General features: G+C 38.2%; 2 protein-coding genes across 4 annotated transcripts; one reads left to right on the top strand and one right to left on the bottom strand.

The window, feature by feature from the left end:
* Window positions 1-3,312: 3,312 nt before the first annotated feature.
* Window positions 3,313-7,014, bottom strand: LOC121323908 (maleylacetoacetate isomerase-like). Of its 3 annotated transcripts, none has more exons than XM_041265238.1 (9): window positions 6,920-7,014; window positions 6,181-6,232; window positions 5,908-5,975; window positions 5,582-5,662; window positions 5,252-5,377; window positions 5,057-5,132; window positions 4,718-4,770; window positions 4,168-4,217; window positions 3,313-3,961 (listed from the first exon to the last, which is right to left on the bottom strand). In XM_041265238.1, the coding sequence occupies exons 1-9, from the start codon at window positions 6,935-6,937 to the stop codon at window positions 3,835-3,837; spliced, it is 651 nt and encodes a 216-aa protein (XP_041121172.1). In that variant the 5' UTR covers window positions 6,938-7,014; the 3' UTR covers window positions 3,313-3,834. The 3 variants fall into 3 exon arrangements, with proteins under 3 accessions (XP_041121172.1, XP_041121171.1, XP_041121173.1); XM_041265237.1 differs by lacking the exon at window positions 6,920-7,014 and adding an exon at window positions 6,356-6,456; XM_041265239.1 differs by lacking the exon at window positions 6,920-7,014 and adding an exon at window positions 6,356-6,461 and having other exon boundaries at window positions 3,901-3,981.
* A 73-nt stretch (window positions 7,015-7,087) lies between these two features.
* pomt2 (protein-O-mannosyltransferase 2) lies at window positions 7,088-18,006 on the top strand. The gene is made up of 21 exons (XM_041265236.1): window positions 7,088-8,130; window positions 8,500-8,584; window positions 9,273-9,377; window positions 9,581-9,689; window positions 9,784-9,892; window positions 10,244-10,403; window positions 10,631-10,737; window positions 11,110-11,192; window positions 11,515-11,624; window positions 11,884-11,950; window positions 12,133-12,196; window positions 12,299-12,377; window positions 12,658-12,809; window positions 13,058-13,149; window positions 13,814-13,890; window positions 14,850-14,921; window positions 15,045-15,104; window positions 15,193-15,298; window positions 15,634-15,774; window positions 16,065-16,176; window positions 16,475-18,006. Exons 1-21 carry the CDS (start codon window positions 7,784-7,786, stop codon window positions 16,578-16,580), a joined length of 2,343 nt encoding a protein of 780 aa, XP_041121170.1. The 5' UTR covers window positions 7,088-7,783; the 3' UTR covers window positions 16,581-18,006.
* Window positions 18,007-18,022: the final 16 nt, after the last annotated feature.

Here is an 18,022-nt window from a genome sequence, read left to right on the forward strand (position 1 = left end):
GATCACCGAAGGTGGTCCAGTGTATAACTTTACTGCTTGATTTTTATTATCTATTTTTTTCCCTTAGTGTAATAAACCAAAGGAGTGGATCTGGCTTTGACTTTTGCGGCTTCTATACTTAATACACTTCTCTAAACTCTGTGTCCATAATTCTGCATCCTGGTTCTGGTCTGGTATGAGCAGAAAAAATCAATTTGAATGTAGCGTAAATGTTCATGCCATTTCTTATGCAGACCACTATTCTCGGTTGCAAAAATCATAATGGAAAGGAAATTGTAACAAAAATAAAAGTATTTTAATAGTTTGTCGTAAAGTCTAAGCTTAAATCTATTTTGCAGATACTGAACTGGATATGAAGATGCTTCAAGGTAACTCTTCTAGTACATTTATATGTGAACAATGTTGCAACTTTTTTATGTATATTTTGAAATCTAATTTAATAATAACGTTGTTTTGTGTTACATCTAGTGTGCCCGAATCCACGGTGGGGTCATAGAATGTGTCTCGGTGACCCTGAGACGGCAATTCTGATTGGTGGAGAGGGCAGAGCGCAGAAGCACTGCAAAGCTTCCCTGTGGAAACTTGAAATCGGTATGCACTGCAACAGAAGAGATGTTTTATACATAAGTGATAGCCATGAGGATTTTGTTCAGCTCTGAAACTCTTCTTTACTGCTTTCTTAGCCTTGGTAAAGCAATATCCTTGCTTTGGACTTCAGTAGACACATGAGGAATGAGTCAATCCTTTGATCAAATATTAGAAATTATTACATATTACCATTTTTACTACACATATCTACATAAAAGTAGATGTGACATGACCAGAGTGAAAACCAAAGAAAACTTTTTTTTTTTTCTAAGCCATTTTTCATGGCAGTATACAGTAGTATTTCTTTCTACAATGCCTGTTTCACAGCTCTGACAATGACTTGTTCTTGATTGGTGTAGATGATGATTTTTGGTTCCCAATGGACTCTTCTGTCTCTTGCCCTACTCTGCCTTGTTCTCGTGGTCACTGAGCCACAAATGACCCCGAATCTTTAACCCAGAGTATGAAATCTGGTACCAGCCTATTGTGGATGGAGAAAAGCCGCTGGCCAGATTCGGTCAGTCTTTTAATAATTTTACACAACTGGCACTATTTCTGTAATGAAAATCTTAGTTGCCGTCTGATCTGTTATGGAACTCAAATGAAGTAATTCTCATCCGATTTAGCTGTGATAAAATGAGAATTAAGTTAAAGGGTTTAGTTCAACCTAAGAATATTACATTTTTGAACAAAGCCATGCTTTATTAAAGAGAATCCAATACAATTAATCCTGTGAAGATTGTGTACACAAGCCAGATTGGACAGTGGATAATTGCTGTTATTAACATACTGAATAATTCCTTCCAAATCTACAGGTGATGTAGGCAGAAAGGTACCGTTGTTAATGCAGCACTTGGCATCATTTTTCTGTGAGGATGTGGTTTCTGGATAGCCACACAGGACTTTGAGTAATTGTAAAAAGACTAAAAAAAAGAAGCTCAATATAAAACGAGTTCAGCAGCCAACATCAACAAAGTTATGTCTCAACTGTTAGATCATTTTTTGCCTTGTTTGGGTTTAAAAACTGAAGATCTAATCCCTTGGAATGAGTCTGGATGCCAGTGCAGCGCTTAATCTCCTTCACCATGTACATCCAAGCACTGATTTCACACACTGCATTCAAGAATTACATCTTCGGCTTGCATGCCAAGCCAGCTCATTTGTATTTATAATGCTGGGTCAGTTTCAAGACCTCTCGTCCATGGGGAAATGTATGCTTTGGACAGATGTTGTACTCTCACATGAAGTACACAGGAGCAAAACTTTGGTTAGGCTCTTGTAGCAATAATTTTTTTTTTTTGTGGACTTGTATAGTATTCCGTATAATTATTTATTTATTTATTTTTTTTACCCTAGCCCCCTCTTTAGTTGTCATACTTTTTGTTTTCTCCCCAGTCACTCTGCCACCCTTTTAACAAACAAGCTGATCGTTTTTGGTGGGGGAAAAAAAACTCTAGTCTTCCTCAATGATCTCCATATAATGGACCTAGGTAAGAATGTTAAACACATGAACCCTTTCACGAACAGTGACCTCTCATGGGGACGGATACCAAAAAAAGGGAGATTACGGAAGACACACATGCATGATAGCCTCATATGAGGATGCCATTTTTTCCCTATATGAATCAATATGAATGAAAGGGTTAATGAAACCATATGAATTTTGTGTGTGATAATTGGTTGGGTCTACTGGGTGAGAGCATTCCGTGTATTATACCGAGTGGAAATCAATTCAGAGAAGTCCCTTTTGGTTTTTCACAATGTTTAATGTTTCTTAAATACTAATGTGCTTATATATATTTTTTAAATCCAGGATTTTGCCAATTTCCATCTCTTTTCTTAAACACTGATTTGACTGTATACATTGATATGCGCAAAGGGTGGCCCTTCTTTCACTGATGTATTGTACAGCTGTTCCACAGTTGCATGTTTCTTTTCATCCTGGTTTGTATTCAAACGTGTTTCCAGATGTGTTCTATATGGCCTCAGTGATAGTCAAATGAGGACCATGGGGACGAGGGCCATTTACTATGTGCCATGGGTTTGCGACCAGGTTTGAACGGGTTCCAAACTGGAATAGTTTTTAAGTGATTATCCTAGCGGTCCGCTCTTATATGGTACAGAACAATAAGAGCAACATTCATGTTTAATTAAGACTGAACAATGAAGGTGTCATTGTTTCTGTATTACCTCGCTTCCAAGTAAATTGCCTTGATGCAGCACCTATTTCTGAGCAAACGAAATCCAACATTTATATGTAGCTCTTGCCGTCTCATGCATCTTGTCCTGTACAAGTGCAGCATGCTTAACAGAAGTATTGATTAACAGTTAACTGTCTACATTTTGTATGGTAGGTATTCCCTTCAAACGCTTGGACTTAATGGTCTGTGTTATGGACACTTGTAAATAAGCATAGATGTGCTTTTATGTAAATATTGCATTTTATTTATTTTTCAACACCTTTTTAAAATTAAATCACTTTCTAACAAAACTGCACATTGGTTTGTTCTTGTTACACAAGTGTATGATCAGAATTCTGTAACTATCATGGCAAGCAAAATAAGTTGTATGATTTTAGTATAGTAATCCCCTGTATGGTGTTCTGTACACTGCAAAATAAATGGTGTAAGCCTCTGGTTGCAAACGGCTATTGTGTGTGTGGTCCTGGGAGTGGAAAGGGGGTTTTGTTTTTTCTACTTATTGTATCCTTTTTTTGTTTTACTGGTTTTACACGTCCAAGTTTTTTTAAACAATGGTTTTCAACATTACATACATTGTTCAATTGTAATGTAACTAAATTAAAGCTTGATTTAAAAATGACACTGGGGGATTTTGTATTTTATTTATTTAAGCCAGTTGCCTAAATTATACATTGTGCGTTGGGTTTAAATAACTGATGGGTGAGATCACACAGATAAAAAGAATGTACAGAACTCTAATTGCACAATAGCTGTATATCAAAATGAACATGATATTGTGATCGACAGAAATGGCAAAAGGTTTAAATGATTGTACTTGTCATGTCTCTATTAAGCTAAATTAATATTAAAGAAGTTAATATGACAAAAACACACCATTTTCACATTACTTTATTAACCATGGCATATGAAACAGAAAATATCTCAATTTTTTTCCCCCTCGTTCTAAGAGATGATAATATAATCTTTTAATCCTGTCACCTCAAACAATAGCGTGTGCTCGTTGCACTGGTGGATCCGAAGCGCTCGTGGCTGGTTTGTGTTGCTCTCACGCTTGAAGGTCTCCTGGGGTGTCAGGCTGGCGTGATGGGTGACTTACTTGAAACGCTTCCAATCCGAGCAGGGTCTCGTTTAACCTCTTTATAGTTGGGAAAGGTGTCAGGTCAACCTTAAACCTATTTAGAATGCAAGACATCTGCTATGAGTTAATCTTAAGGCAAGTTATGTAACTTTTTGGACAATAAAACCTAGACATAGCTCAAATTATTATGCAATGGGAGTCCTTTTTCTACACATTGGAATGACAATTTGATATCCGTTTCAATGGGATGATTTGTGCTGACAAAACCTTATTTACGCACAACCCTACTAATTGTCTTACCTCTCAGCGTTATAAACCTGTGGAACCAAACAAATGTCTGCCATTGAAATCTAAAAATAAAAGGAAAAAACGTTCTTTAATGGTGCAATTAAAGATGATGCCTTGAAAGGACTGTTAACACCTACACAGGGATGGAAATAAGAATTCAATTGCGTAGCAGTTTCCCCCCCGCTCCTGGTTTTACTATGAACTGGATTAGCCCCAGTGTAACAAGCTCAGGTGTGTATATAAAAATCCTAGTAAAACCAGAAATGGATCAAACTGCTACGCAATGGGGGTGTTATTTCCATCCCTGCAACAGGCCACCAGTGTTTTATTTATTTTTTTTGTTATTTTTCCTTGTCGAAAATATTCAGCATTTTTGTATATATTCTACAGTTCCAACTGTCTGCTGATGCTTTTGTAAATAAGCTACAGTATAGTCTAATTACATTACAAAATGTATTTTGACTGCTGCTTTAATGAACTCAAAAACAGTCAACATCACTAAAAAAAAAAAAATCTAATCTGTACTAGAAAATAAAAAAATAAAACAAAATTTCAGCATTACCTCATCACCAACACAGTACCGCCCTGCTGTCTGCAGAAGGATGTGCTCAAGAGCTGGTAAAAGATGAACAGAAATTGGGAATGTGCTTTCCTTTACTTGAAAGGGGAGATACACTCTTATCAGAGATGCTTTACTTCAAGGGCCGGAGATTTCTTCATGGTCAAAACTTCATACTGTTCAGTGATCAATACAGGGCATGACCTTACTATATCAACTACTTCAATTAAAGTTCATTTAGTCAAATATCTCTACACTGCGTATGATTTGTTATTCTGGATATAATTGTTGCAATGATCTTCCACAGATCTCATGCTTCTAAAAAAATGACTTAACACCCACCGTGAAACCCACGGACAATGAAATGTTGTGCCCACTCCACTTTTTCCGCACCTATTTTCTGTAGTACATAGAGGTTCTGGAAAATAGCATAAACAGATCCACAACATTAACAAACACTACCAATTTAATAAAGCTGGTGCAGTACATCACACAAGGTTTGATGAGCAAGCAAACACATGCATGCAGTTGCCATACCTGTAGTGGCTGAATGCCGGAGGCTATGTGATCACAAATCATCCGCACCTGGGCTCTCTTCTTCGGGTCCTGAGGTAGAAGATGTGGGCCGGGTCTGGTGTCTTCAAGATACTGAATTATGGCCAGCTAATAATGATGAGGAAAGCACAGTATGAGCTGACCCAGCACACACACACACACACACTTGAATCCCATAATGACAGCACAGTAGTCTAGGTATAACCCTTTATGAGTGTTTGTTGTGCTATAATGTCTGGCTGTTCATTAATCAGCCAGTCAGCAGAGGCAAGTTACAACACTGGGGAAGTTAAACTTTGATCTGAGACTCACCGACTGTGAGATCGTGATTCCATCAATGCAGAGTGCTGGCACCTGTTGCATAGGGTTCAATGCCTTGTACTTCTCTGATTGCTGCATTAAAAGAGAACTACAGTATAAAGATACAAAATAGCATTCTCTCAAACCAGTCATGCACACAACAGCTGTGCTGCTGGATTTTAAAGTTTGAATTAAACACATACTTCCTATTTCCCTGTCAAAGCCAGCCACTAAAATGTTGCTTACCAAACCGTAAAAGCTTAAATTGCATATATATTGCATGCTGGCATACAGGAATACAATTACCATTTGATATGAATATGCAAAAATAACAGTACCTGTTGCCCTCCGTCCTTTATAAGATTAACTGCTTCTTGGTCATATTCTATACCCTTCAGTGCAAAAGCTGGGAAAATGAAGCAGACCGTATTACAGTAATCTCTCCAACATCTGTTTTCTATTAAATGTCAAGTAACCAAAAACAAAACAAAAAAAGTATAAAGAAATAGTTGCACGAATTTGTTTAGATGCTGTATGTATATTTAGTCTTTGTGCTGATTTAAAGAAGATCTCAATCTCCAGGTTTTGCAATATTATTTAAAGTTTCTCACCGATCCGAACTCGCCAGGAACAGGAGCTCCTGAAATAACTATACAGAACAGGCTGGAACACAAACACAAAGAAAACCTTATTGAGAGTTTGCATATACTTGATGCACCACTCTGACATTATTCAAACGTTACATTTGCAGTTTTCGCGGTGTATCTGCACAGTGCTATTCCTCACCTTGTCTGGAGTTGCCATGGTTTAATACAGAATATAGTTCGTTACCATAATGTGAACAGTGAGTCTATTGAATGAAAGTTCATTTAATTTGCAGCCAATCAGATACGTCGCCAAAAATCCTCCCCTCTCCCATCCCATGTGACTGAGGAGAGTCTTTTAAAAAGTACGAATGCTTGACAACACAGGGCTGGCATTTTTGTGAATGTGTTTTATAACGCACGACACAGCGGTATCGCCAGGTACTTTCAGTTTACGGTAAAATGCACATCTTTATTTTTTCGACTAAACACACTGCAGACCTAACGCACTGCAGTATAGAGCAATGGGATGCATTTATGAGACGTGCTGAAATAGTCCAGATTGAAAATAAAAATATTGTTAATTAACAAAACATGCATGGCACACTACTGACAACGTACATGTGGCTGGCAGCTCTCAAGGTAATTACTTACAACCCGTCCAACCTTAAAAACTGAATTTAATTGCTGATTTCTGTCTATCTGTAAATCAACGCTATTAAAAAATAAATAAAAAGAAACACGGTATACTTATTCTACACAATACCTTTAAAGCTGCACACATCTTAATTCTACCCACTGGACACCTACTCAACCTCGAGAGCCTTACACCATCGACTTACTTAAAATTCCATCAACACCGTGACGTTAATATTCAAAGAAAATTCCTTTCTGGGAAATGTAGTTTTTTGTACTTAAGGTTCAACTGCTGCATACACACTCTGTGGATGCAGTTAACTACAACTTCCACAGGCCTTGCTTCTCTATCCTGTTGAGTCATCGAATGGCTGAACTTACTTGCCCATTTGTATTCACCAACGCTGTCAAGGATTGTTTATACGCTTATTTGCTGTACTTCTCCACTTTGACGTTTGCAAAATTTTCGTAGGTTTGTGATTCACATACCGGTGCGACTTTCGTGTATTTTCTAAAGCTTTTACGGCGACTGTTTTTCGTCTGTGTTTGAATTCGGTTCCCATAGAAACCACGTTCGTGCGACCAATGCTAAACTACTGAAATATGAGGCTTCTCATTCTTTCTATGTTATGTTATTGTTTAATGAAAGACTGTAAAGGTTAGGCTATATCTGACTGCATTATGGAAGGAAACGCGGAATGAAGCCTATTGTATTTTTTGATAGACAGAAAAGTATTGTATTTGTTTATTTTTTACTTAAAATGCAATGCATTTCAGAGTTTACAAATTCATCAAAACCACTTTGAGCAACGTATTTTTTTTTTATGCAGGTCAGCTTATTTTGACTGCGGTATGCAAATGTATACATTTAAATGCTGATGAACTTTTACTATTTCTTTCTTATTCGACTTTGTTGGACTGAATGCTACAGAATAAGCTAATTGTAAGATTTAATTAAAATTGCTGCTATTTTTGGTTTGGACTTGCCTGCAAAATGTCTGTAGAAAGCAGAGGTTGCGAATCAGAATGTAACCCTAAACACGGTTCGAGTGCATTACGAAAAAGAGTAACTGAAAGAGAACCCCACAGAGGGAATGTGAAAGTTGCCGAAAACCCTGAAACAGGGGGAGCAAACAATAAACACCAAAACCACTCCTTGAATCCCAGGGAAAATGTGCAAGTCATTGGAGCCACTGAACATCTGCTTAACTTTAAAAAATGCAACCCCACCGCTAGTACTACAAGCGCCCACCAAGAATGGACCGTCTACTCACTTATACTAGTGGCCCTGTTGTCCCTTTGCACAAGGTTTTATAAAATCCTAGAACCGCCTCATATTTGGTGAGTATCAAAGTCACGTTCTTTATTTTGTGTTGTGAACTACAGTACCTTCCGATTGTGGGACTAACGCACACAATTCAGGGAATAGCTTGCTGTTCAAAAACCCTTTCCTGTTTGTTTTAAAGGTAGAAGTGTATTCACATTTTTCAAAACAGTTAAACTAACAGCCCCTCTAGGAGTCGTAACGTTTTTTGTGTTGTTATGTTGCTAAAATGATTATATACACAACCTCTCAGACACTATGGAAAATCTGCACTAAACTGATGATATGTTCCCTCATAGAGGAATAGAGATGGATTAAATGTCAGAACCTCACTGTGGCATATAATTAAAGCCGCAGTGTAAACTGCATTGCATTGTGTTTTACAGCTGGGATGAAACACACTTTGGTAAAATGGGAAGCTACTACATCAACCAGACCTTTTTCTTTGATGTTCACCCACCACTTGGAAAGGTATGATATATTTCAGAACTAGGCCACATTTAAGAGGACCTTTTTTATTCTAAAAAGTATTGCATCATAGATTTAGTCTCCAAACACACATTTAAAAATAAACAAACATATCATGCAAGGGATTGGGTCTTAGTAGAGTTCTGTGTGCCATTTCATCTTGTTGCCTCAAAGTTCTCTTTAAGTTCAAGTGGATATTTAGACTGTCCCTAAGTAATTAGTGTGGGATACAGCAGCACCTGCCTACTGAATGGCCATCATCAGCCCTAGTCTAATACAAGTCAAGGCAGATCTTCTGTATCGTGGCTTGCAACAGGGGGATACAGCTTTTACATATTACAGGAAACGTGATATGCCAGATATGCCATATATACACCCATTATTTTCTAGTGCAGCGTTGGAAAAAAGACTCCCATTGCTTAGCAGTTTGCTGCATTCCTGGTTTTACTGGGAGTTTAATAAGACACTCCGGAGCTTCTTACTTATACACCATGGCGAATGAAGCTCATATTAATACCTGGAATGGGAAAAACAGCTATGCAGTAGGTCTTTGTTTCCATCCCTGTAGTGCTATATATCACAGGTTTTCATTTTTTTGTCTAAAGTTAGCTAGATGTACTTGAGTATCACGTGTATGTTCTCAGAGGTTCCAGTGTGTTGGGTTGTTTATTGATCCCTCCTTGTTTACTAGATGCTGATTGGTTTGGCTGGATACCTGACTGGCTATGATGGCTCTTTCCCGTTTGTCAAACCTGGGGACAAATTTGAAGAGCACAACTATGCTGGAATGAGAGCGGTAAGCATACAAGTTTACAGACTGGGGGAACAAAAAGTCTATGCCCAGTGGTGAGGCAGTGATTAGGTTATTGATTTTTTAGGATGGCAATTGATGCATTTACATATTGTGTTAACTTTTGTGCAAAATCTATTTGAAACTAAGCCATTTTGAAGATGATGTTCTCTGCAATTGTGCACTTTTCTTCTGCTGTCTCGCTGCAGTTTTGTGCCCTCCTTGGTTCATGTCTGCCCCCATTCGCTTACCTCACTGTGCTGGAGTTATCCAAGTCGCTCCCTGCCGCTCTGATTACTGCATCACTTCTTATTTTCGGTAAGACTGTTGTTTTACTGTATGTGTGTAAAAACCTAGCTTTTTACTTCTGCCTTGTAATCACAGGATTTTTTTTTTTCGTTTTGTTTAACAGATACGGGCTGCATCACAATCTCACAGTATATCTTGTTGGACCCCATCTTGATGTTTTTTATATTGGGGTCCGTGTTGAGCATGGTAAAGTTCAACTCTCATCGAGAAAGGTAAAGCAAGAACTACTATAAGGACGAGCAGTGATCAAATAAAATGACTGTCAAGCACTCCATAACTACCAAGCGTCTATATTCCACTATACGTTCTGTGGCTAAATCTGAGGAATTGTGACTCCCTCATCAACTGAAAAAGGGTGGGCTCACTCCCTTATTTAACAGCACGACATAAAAAAATTGTCTATCAGTTGATTATCTGATTGAGAGAGAGTGTATATTAAACAAAAAAAAAGTTAATAAAATTAATACTAAAATGTTATTTCCTACTGCCTGTGGTAGTGATCTGCTTGTACAGAGTCCTGGGGTTAATATGAGTCTGGCTGTTCTCTTTCTCTATCAATCCAGAGCTTTCTCAGGGTCTTGGTGGCTGTGGCTGCTACTCACAGGGGTGAATCTGGCTGGGGCTCTGGGAGTGAAGTTTGTGGGGCTCTTTGTGATCCTGCTGGTGGGAATGAATACAGTTCGGGATCTCTGGCGTTTGCTGGGAGATATAAACCTCTCACTGGTTAGTACATTGATCTATGTTAGTCGAACAGTTTTTTCTTTATTACTAGACTTTTGCTCAGCAGTGGCAGCTTCCCCTGTATGGGTATAGCTAACATCAAGGAATACTGTGTTAACTTGTTTAAATGTAGCAAAGGGCTTACATTGTGCATGCACTAAACTTGCATCAGCTAATTTAGCAAAGTGAAAGTTTCTCATTGAGTTTAATATCCTGTTCAATTATTTTAGGTTCTGCTTGGAAAGCACTTGCTAGCTCGGGTGTTTTGCCTGATCCTGCTGCCTGCCTCCTTGTACATATCATTCTTTGCAATCCATTTTCTAGTTTTAAACAAAAGGTTTGTGTTTTTGTTTTATTCCTAAAATTAATTCAGTGCAAAACTTGCACATGTGTTTAAAAATAACTGTCAAGTTTGGTTTATCTTTGCGCTTTTAGTTTAAAATGCTCAGTAATTTCATTTAAGTATACAACATTAACTTGATTTTTGAACTGAAGACCTCCCACATGGCAGCCAAGAAGGTTCTATAGGATTATACAGAAACTTGAAAGTATTGTTCTTATGACACCTGCTACAGTCCTTAACATTTGTGATTTATTAAAGGTATTGTAGTTTATGCCCTGACTTTTGGATCTTCCATGGCCTGTGATGGCACTTGGAAGTGAAGAGTGAGAGAAATGGTTTACAGACCCCTGTATGTCTTTTTAACAGCGGTCCCGGTGATGGCTTCTTCAGCTCTGCATTCCAGTCTCGACTGATTGGGAACAACTTGCACAATGCCTCCATGCCAGAGTGTAGGTCAATGCAGCTGTACCAGGAACGTTTGACAAATCCTGGCAGCTTTGACATGAGCTTTGAACATGAGCATAAATCAAGTACAACTCAAAAACGTACAAAGTGTTTAAATAAGAAAACTGTCCTAACTGTATGTTGAATGCTTCCTGGATATGTTCTTTGTGCCCAAAGTTGCATCGACATTACTTTAAGGAAGCAAAGCTTAGTACATGTTTGTTACATATGTAGTTTATGTCCCATTTAAAAAACAAAACAAAAACAAAAACAAAAAACTATGATTTTCCAGTACTGAAATGTGACACTTTTTTTTTTCTCATCCAGACCTGGCATATGGCTCTACTGTCACAATGAAAAATGTGCGGATTGCTGGCGGGTACCTCCATTCCCACTGGCATCTGTACCCAGAGGGGGTCGGTGCTCGACAACAGCAGGTCAGTGTATTTGAATTTTTGTTACTCCCCCCCACCCCCCCCACCCCACCCCCGCCCCCCCCCCCCCCCCCCCCCCCCCCCCCCCCCCAAAAACAAAAAACCCCCCCCCCCCCCCCCCCCCCCCCCCCCCCCCCTCCCCCCCCCCCCCCCCCCCCCCAACCCCCCCCCCCCCCCCCCGCCCCCCCCCCCCCCCCCCCCCCCCTCCCCCCTATACGTATTTAATGCTATTATTGCTTAATTATTATTTTTTTGTTTATAGATCACTGCCTATTCACATAAGGACTTCAATAACTTGTGGTTCGTAAGGAAACAAGACTTTAAAACAGGTCAGAACCTTTACTTAATCTCATGGTTGTCTCTTTTGATGTTTTTGTGTTTTACTTGCTGCTCATAACCTTTCATCATTAACAGAAGTTGTGATTATGATTTTTTTTAAATCTTGTTATTCTTGCAGAAGTATCACAAGTATTTTGATAAAACTTTTTAATCTTGATTTATTTTGCCTTAGAAAACCCTACCGACCCAGTGGAATTTGTCAAACACGGGGACATCATCAGACTTGAACACAAAGAGTAAGGAGAAATGTTCAGAATTTCACCAAACCCAAGAGCAAGTTGTGAATTAATTAGAATTTTTATTTATTTATTTATTTTTTTTTTTTCCCTTCTTCTTAGAACATCACGCAACCTGCACAGCCACCTACATGAAGCCCCATTAACAAAGAAACACTTTCAGGTTACAGGATATGGAATTGTAAGTACAATTATAAGATATCAATGTCTTTTTAAGAATCAAAATAGATTCATGTTTTTTCTAGCAGCAGTACATTACAAGTTGAGGTTTGGGGAAGTTAAAGCTTAGTCAAGTAGACAAACATTTCAGCTTGTAAATGCACCGGCTCGAAAGGTATTGTTTTACTGATAATGAGCGTTAGTTTATTACTGGACTGTCATTTTACGAAAAAATACTGTATAAAAGTATTGCATAACATGCATTTCATTCTTAAGTAGTGCTACCATTCTTTTGGTTCCAGAACGGCACAGGAGACCCGAATGATTTCTGGCAGATCGAGGTGTGTGGTGGGAAGCCTGGAGATCTGGTCAAAGTGCTGAGGAGTAAAGTCCGTCTCATTCACTTGTCCACCGGCTGTGTCCTGTTCTCCTCTGGAAAAACTCTGCCAAAGTGGTGAGCTTCCTCGCGGGTACAAAGCGGCCCTTGACTGGCATGAACGGTAGTCAGACTTACTGCTTTTGCACCAGAGCATTTCTTGTTTCAGTATTCTAAATGTAGATACAAAATGAAGTACGATAGAAGCAGTTAGACTCCTATTCTGGCTTGTGACTTGCTAGATAAATGAGATGTAATGTTGAGATTGTTAACATTGAGACACGGTATGCTAATGCTCTGGTTATTCCTGTATTTTCCTTTTCCAGGGGCTGGGAACAGGTGGAAGTCTCTTGCAGTCCCTACCTGAAGGACACACCCAACTCCCAGTGGAACTTTGAGGATCACGTCAATACTAAATGTAGGACATGCAAAGATTTATTATCAGCTAATAAACTCTGCACTCTGATCTTCAAAGTGATGCATTTAATCAAATAGATACTTATTCTCTTTGAAAGCCAGAGCTCTAGTAAACCCCCTCAGGTTTGACTGCATAATAAATATTTTATTAAATGTGAGAATACGGATTGCATCTTGATGTGCTTTTCTTTAATCTTCAGTGGGTTCATCTATATAAGAAGAAACCAGCATGCTTTGATTTTTTTAATGTATGTTTTTATGGCCATGCTTGCTTTGAACTTCTAATTACAAATCTGTACAGAAGAAAAAAAAAAAAAAGCTAAATCAGGGTTCCTTTAAAATCTATTTAATACCCTGATGCTTAGTAACTGCTGATGTTTCTTCAGTTACTATGTTTGTGTGGTGTTCTCCAGCTACCCTGTCTGGTAGCTATGCAGGGATTTGTAGCTCACAGGATTATACAATGGACTGCTACCTGGATTACCTGTAGGGGAAACTGAGCCTTGTAAACCCTCACAGCTGTATGAATCCAGAGAGTTGTTTTAAATAGCTTGCCAAACCATAGTACTTATTAACTTGTACGCAAGAGTCAGTGATGTGTATTTGTATTTTTGTCATTGTTCTAAGCTGCCTTTCTTAAAATCTCACAAACGGTTTGTTTTCAGTGCCAAATATTAGCCTTGAGGTGCTCAAGCCCTCTTTCCCAGAGATCCTCCTTGAGTCCCACATTGTAATGATCAGGGTAAGTAGTAAAGTAGAAACAGCACACACTTCAGTGGTTGTATAACCGAAACGAACCACCATCTGTATCTTCACAGAAGGTTTTTTCTTTTGTTGAAAAGAGTTAGAAAGATGTACAATTCCATTGTAATGACCTTGTGATTTTTTTTTATAGTAATTGCGATAGCTGCCAGCCTGACTGATGCTAACCCAGCACATTATATAAGTTACCATTGCTAGAGTTGCTTTGGATACTGGTGAAGAAGGGTTTATGAAAAGTGAAAAATGCAAAAGTTTTTTTTATAATTGATTACTACATTTAATGTTGCGTATATGTTGTGCATCCTTATTCTTGGTGGTGTTTGTGTATTGGGTGTTTTGTATAAGTTATGTACCTTATTCTTGGTGGTGTTTGTGTATTGGGCTGTCACTGGTTCAATAAGAAGTGCTTATGAGTCATGAAAGTTTTGAGTCCTGCAGATCTGACAAGATTTGACAGCAGTACAGAGCTCTGTGCTTTCTTTGCTTGTGCCCCTCTGTGATAATAGGCATGCTGACTGATGACCCCCATCATAATTTTTTTTCCCTCTTTAAAATCACCCCCTTTTATGTTCCATAAAGGCAGCGCGAGAATTGGGAATGAAGATTACATTCAACATAACCCAAGTATTGATCGGGCTGAATCCTGCTTAGCTGACAAGATGAATTCCTGAATTGTATAGCTTCAGGCAAAGTGATCCCTGTCTCAGCCTGCTTTTCATTGGCATGTAAAAAGAGTAACCATACTGACTGAGAAAACACTGAGGTGGTGTTGCTTTGTAGAGCCGATTTATTTGTGTCAAAATACAATAATTATAGTTCTCTTTGTTAGTTATCAAGGAAGATGGCAGAAAAGTATCAGAATTGTAATTGTTGTTTGGGGAAAATATACTTAATTAATTTCTTGTTCGTTCTTTATTACTTTTTTTTCCCCTCTGGCAGGGTAACAGCGGTCTGAAACCTAAAGATAATGAAGTCAATTCTAAACCCTGGCACTGGCCAATAAACTACCAGGTAAGTTTTTTAGGGAAAATGTCCTCTGTATCAGGTAATGCGTTAATGTTAAATGCAGTATAATGTTTCCAAACATGAGTAGTGCACACGTAAGCAACCTAAAGAGTGCATTTGTTCCCCTAGGGCCTGCGGTTCTCGGGTGTGAATGAGACAGAATATCGAATTTATCTCCTGGGAAACCCTGTAAGTAAATCACCTGGCCAAATTATCAGATACTTAATAATGTGGAAACATCCAGTTCTAACATCCTTCTGTTGTTGCTGTCTTCCAGGTGATCTGGTGGTTAAATTTGTTCAGCATTGCCCTCTACATGGTTATGGTTACCATAGCAGCAACATTTATACAGAGAGGGATTCCACTGAGCCAGAAAGCCAGAGGTACAGTAAGTTACACTGTATAATTGTAGCCTTTTGCACAGTGGTTTAATAAGGCTATATGGTGGCTACTAGTACTGAAAACACCTTTTCAGTTGATTTCATGGGATCACACATAGACTGAGTACATTTGTGTAAATGTTCTGCCATTAAGACACTAACTAAGACCATGGGAGAACTACCTTACATTCAGTAATTTTACAGATGATCCCTCAGTAAGTTCTAAATCTACAAATAAATAATGTTGTGCTATATCTTGGTTCTGGGAATTTGATGTAGGCTACGTTTATTATTGTTGTGAGATTAGAACAGTTGCCAGTGGCTTCTCTCTCTTGCAGAGCGATGCAGGGTGCTGATGGAAGGCGGAAGGGAGATGATGCTGGGGTGGCTACTTCATTACCTTCCCTTTTTCACTATGGGCCGCATCCTGTACTATCACCATTACTTTCCTGCTTTTCTTTTCAGCAGTATGCTAACCGGTAAGTCTATTGCTGTACCTGGAAACGTCTCCTGATTTCAATGATGTTTTAAATGGTTAATATATACTGGCCATGTTTTTTTTTCATTCACTATTTGGTGTTCTTTAATACTGGTGTCCTTTTATTGCAGCTCTGATGTGACCATTATTTGTTATATAACTATTTTGTAGTTGAGTAATGAAGGCAACTGCATACAAAATATTGACATATGTTCATACTGTATTAACCCTTACTGTAAAAGAGTTTACCACAAAAGTTTTACAGCCTTAGGACTATTGTGTTGTTTTCAGGGATAACTTGGGACACCATGCTGCAGAGTTGGGACTTGTTTGTTAGTCCTTCTGTCACGCGAATGGTATACAGTGGAGGAGTGGCTGTGCTGGTCGTACTCTTCTTGTACAGGTGAGTCCGTACAGGTTTCCATCACAGGGGTCTGTCCTGTCTGAAGAGTGCCACCCCTGGCATGCATTATCACAAGAGAAGATATGAAGTGATTGGGCCTAATAGACCTCTGAACTGGAGGTCTCCTTTTACTGTTACATTTTATTTAATTAAATACCTTAGCACACTGCAATTCTGCAAATTACACTAGGTAAATGTCAAGGCAATAACCTCAACAGCCCTTAACATTTTAAATTTGGTGCAGTTTATGTGTGTAGTGGCAGGTGACGTGGAAACCAATCTGTTTGATTTCTTCCAGTTTCTACTTGTTCCATCCTCTCTCCTATGGCATGGTTGGACCACCTGCTCACGACCCCAGCAGTCCCATGGCAGGACTCAAGTGGATGGAATCCTGGGAGTTCTAAGATAGCAGTCAGTGGACCAGATCCAAGGTCTTTCACTCTTAAAATGTACTTTTTATTTTTTGGTTATGCTGAATTTAAAAGGTTTTTGTTAATGTTACAAAACTGGAAACTAGAGGCTGGCTTTTTTTAGCCCTGGATCACGAGATTACGTTACAGGGACTGATCTATCATAGTCATGAGTGCCTTTCTTTGGCGTCGCTAACCACTACATTTTGATGTGCATTTCTTCCATGTTAAATTTTGCTTTTTCATAAATTGATATGGATGTGGATTAACACTAGAAGTTTTAGTTCTTGAGTGATGCTTGGAATTTGGTTCTGGTTAATGGAGGACAGAAATTTAGTTTTATTCATCTTGTCGGTTGTGGATGCTTTTCACCATTTGAAGTTATCAAAGGGATCCTTTGACAATATCTAAGAAAAAATGACCAGAAATGTTAATTCAGTCATGCGTTTGTCAGGATTCCTTTGAGATTAAATATTTCTAATACGGTCCTGTTTGTACCCATTGTAAGATTGTCACCTAACCCTAACCCTGAGGTCACGTTATCTCATAACCTCTCCTGTAGGGTTACACAGCATTTCATTATACAACACAGGCTTTCTGTGAGACGTTTATAACCCTTTTAGCAATAACTACTTCAAGTTCTGGAGTTTTAGGACAATGTAGGTTTAATGTTTTTGTTTTGTTTTGTTTGTTTTTTACTTTAATGCTCACTGCCTTAGTGTAGTGGTATTGAAATAATGCTTTTTGGTATTTATTTATATTTGTGTTAGTTGTGTTGCTGTCTATCTGATAAATTTAAACACCTGTTAAAATATATTTATATTTTTTACTGTCACCAATGCTTTTTTACACGCCAGTAAGTATCATGAGGTCATTGAATTTCATTGTTTTCTTTAAAAATCCTGATCTGCAGATACAAACAAAATGGTATTTGGTATGGTGCATTTTAACTGTGTGTTATAATAATCAGTTGAAGATGTGGGACACACAATAAATAAGTCCACTTTCTTTTCTTTTAAGAAAAGCTTCTGCAGCACAGAATGACATCTTGAGTTAGTACTATGGAAAATACATCTTGAGTGTCTGACGTTTACTGCAGTATTAGAAAATTAACAGTAACTTTACTCGAACTAGGACTATTATTTTTGAAAAAAATAAATTGTGTTCAGACTGTGTGTTTTGTAATGATTTTTTCTTTTTAGAAACAGAACACATTCTGTTGTAGTTTTTAAAGCTAAAATAAGCCAACTGCACTGGTATTTTATTGAGCAATAAATCACAGAAGGATAGATAAACTCAACACTCGGACTTGCTCAACATTGAGCAATATGATTTTAAAGAACTTTTAAAATGAGTGAAAGAAGAATTCTGTTTTCATCTTCAAACTTTCTTTTTTATTTTGTTTTGTTCATGAACTTTTTGACACAGAGGTAAAT

This window comes from Polyodon spathula, chromosome 12 (assembly GCF_017654505.1).
Source record: "Polyodon spathula isolate WHYD16114869_AA chromosome 12, ASM1765450v1, whole genome shotgun sequence".
NCBI lineage: Eukaryota > Metazoa > Chordata > Actinopteri > Acipenseriformes > Polyodontidae > Polyodon > Polyodon spathula.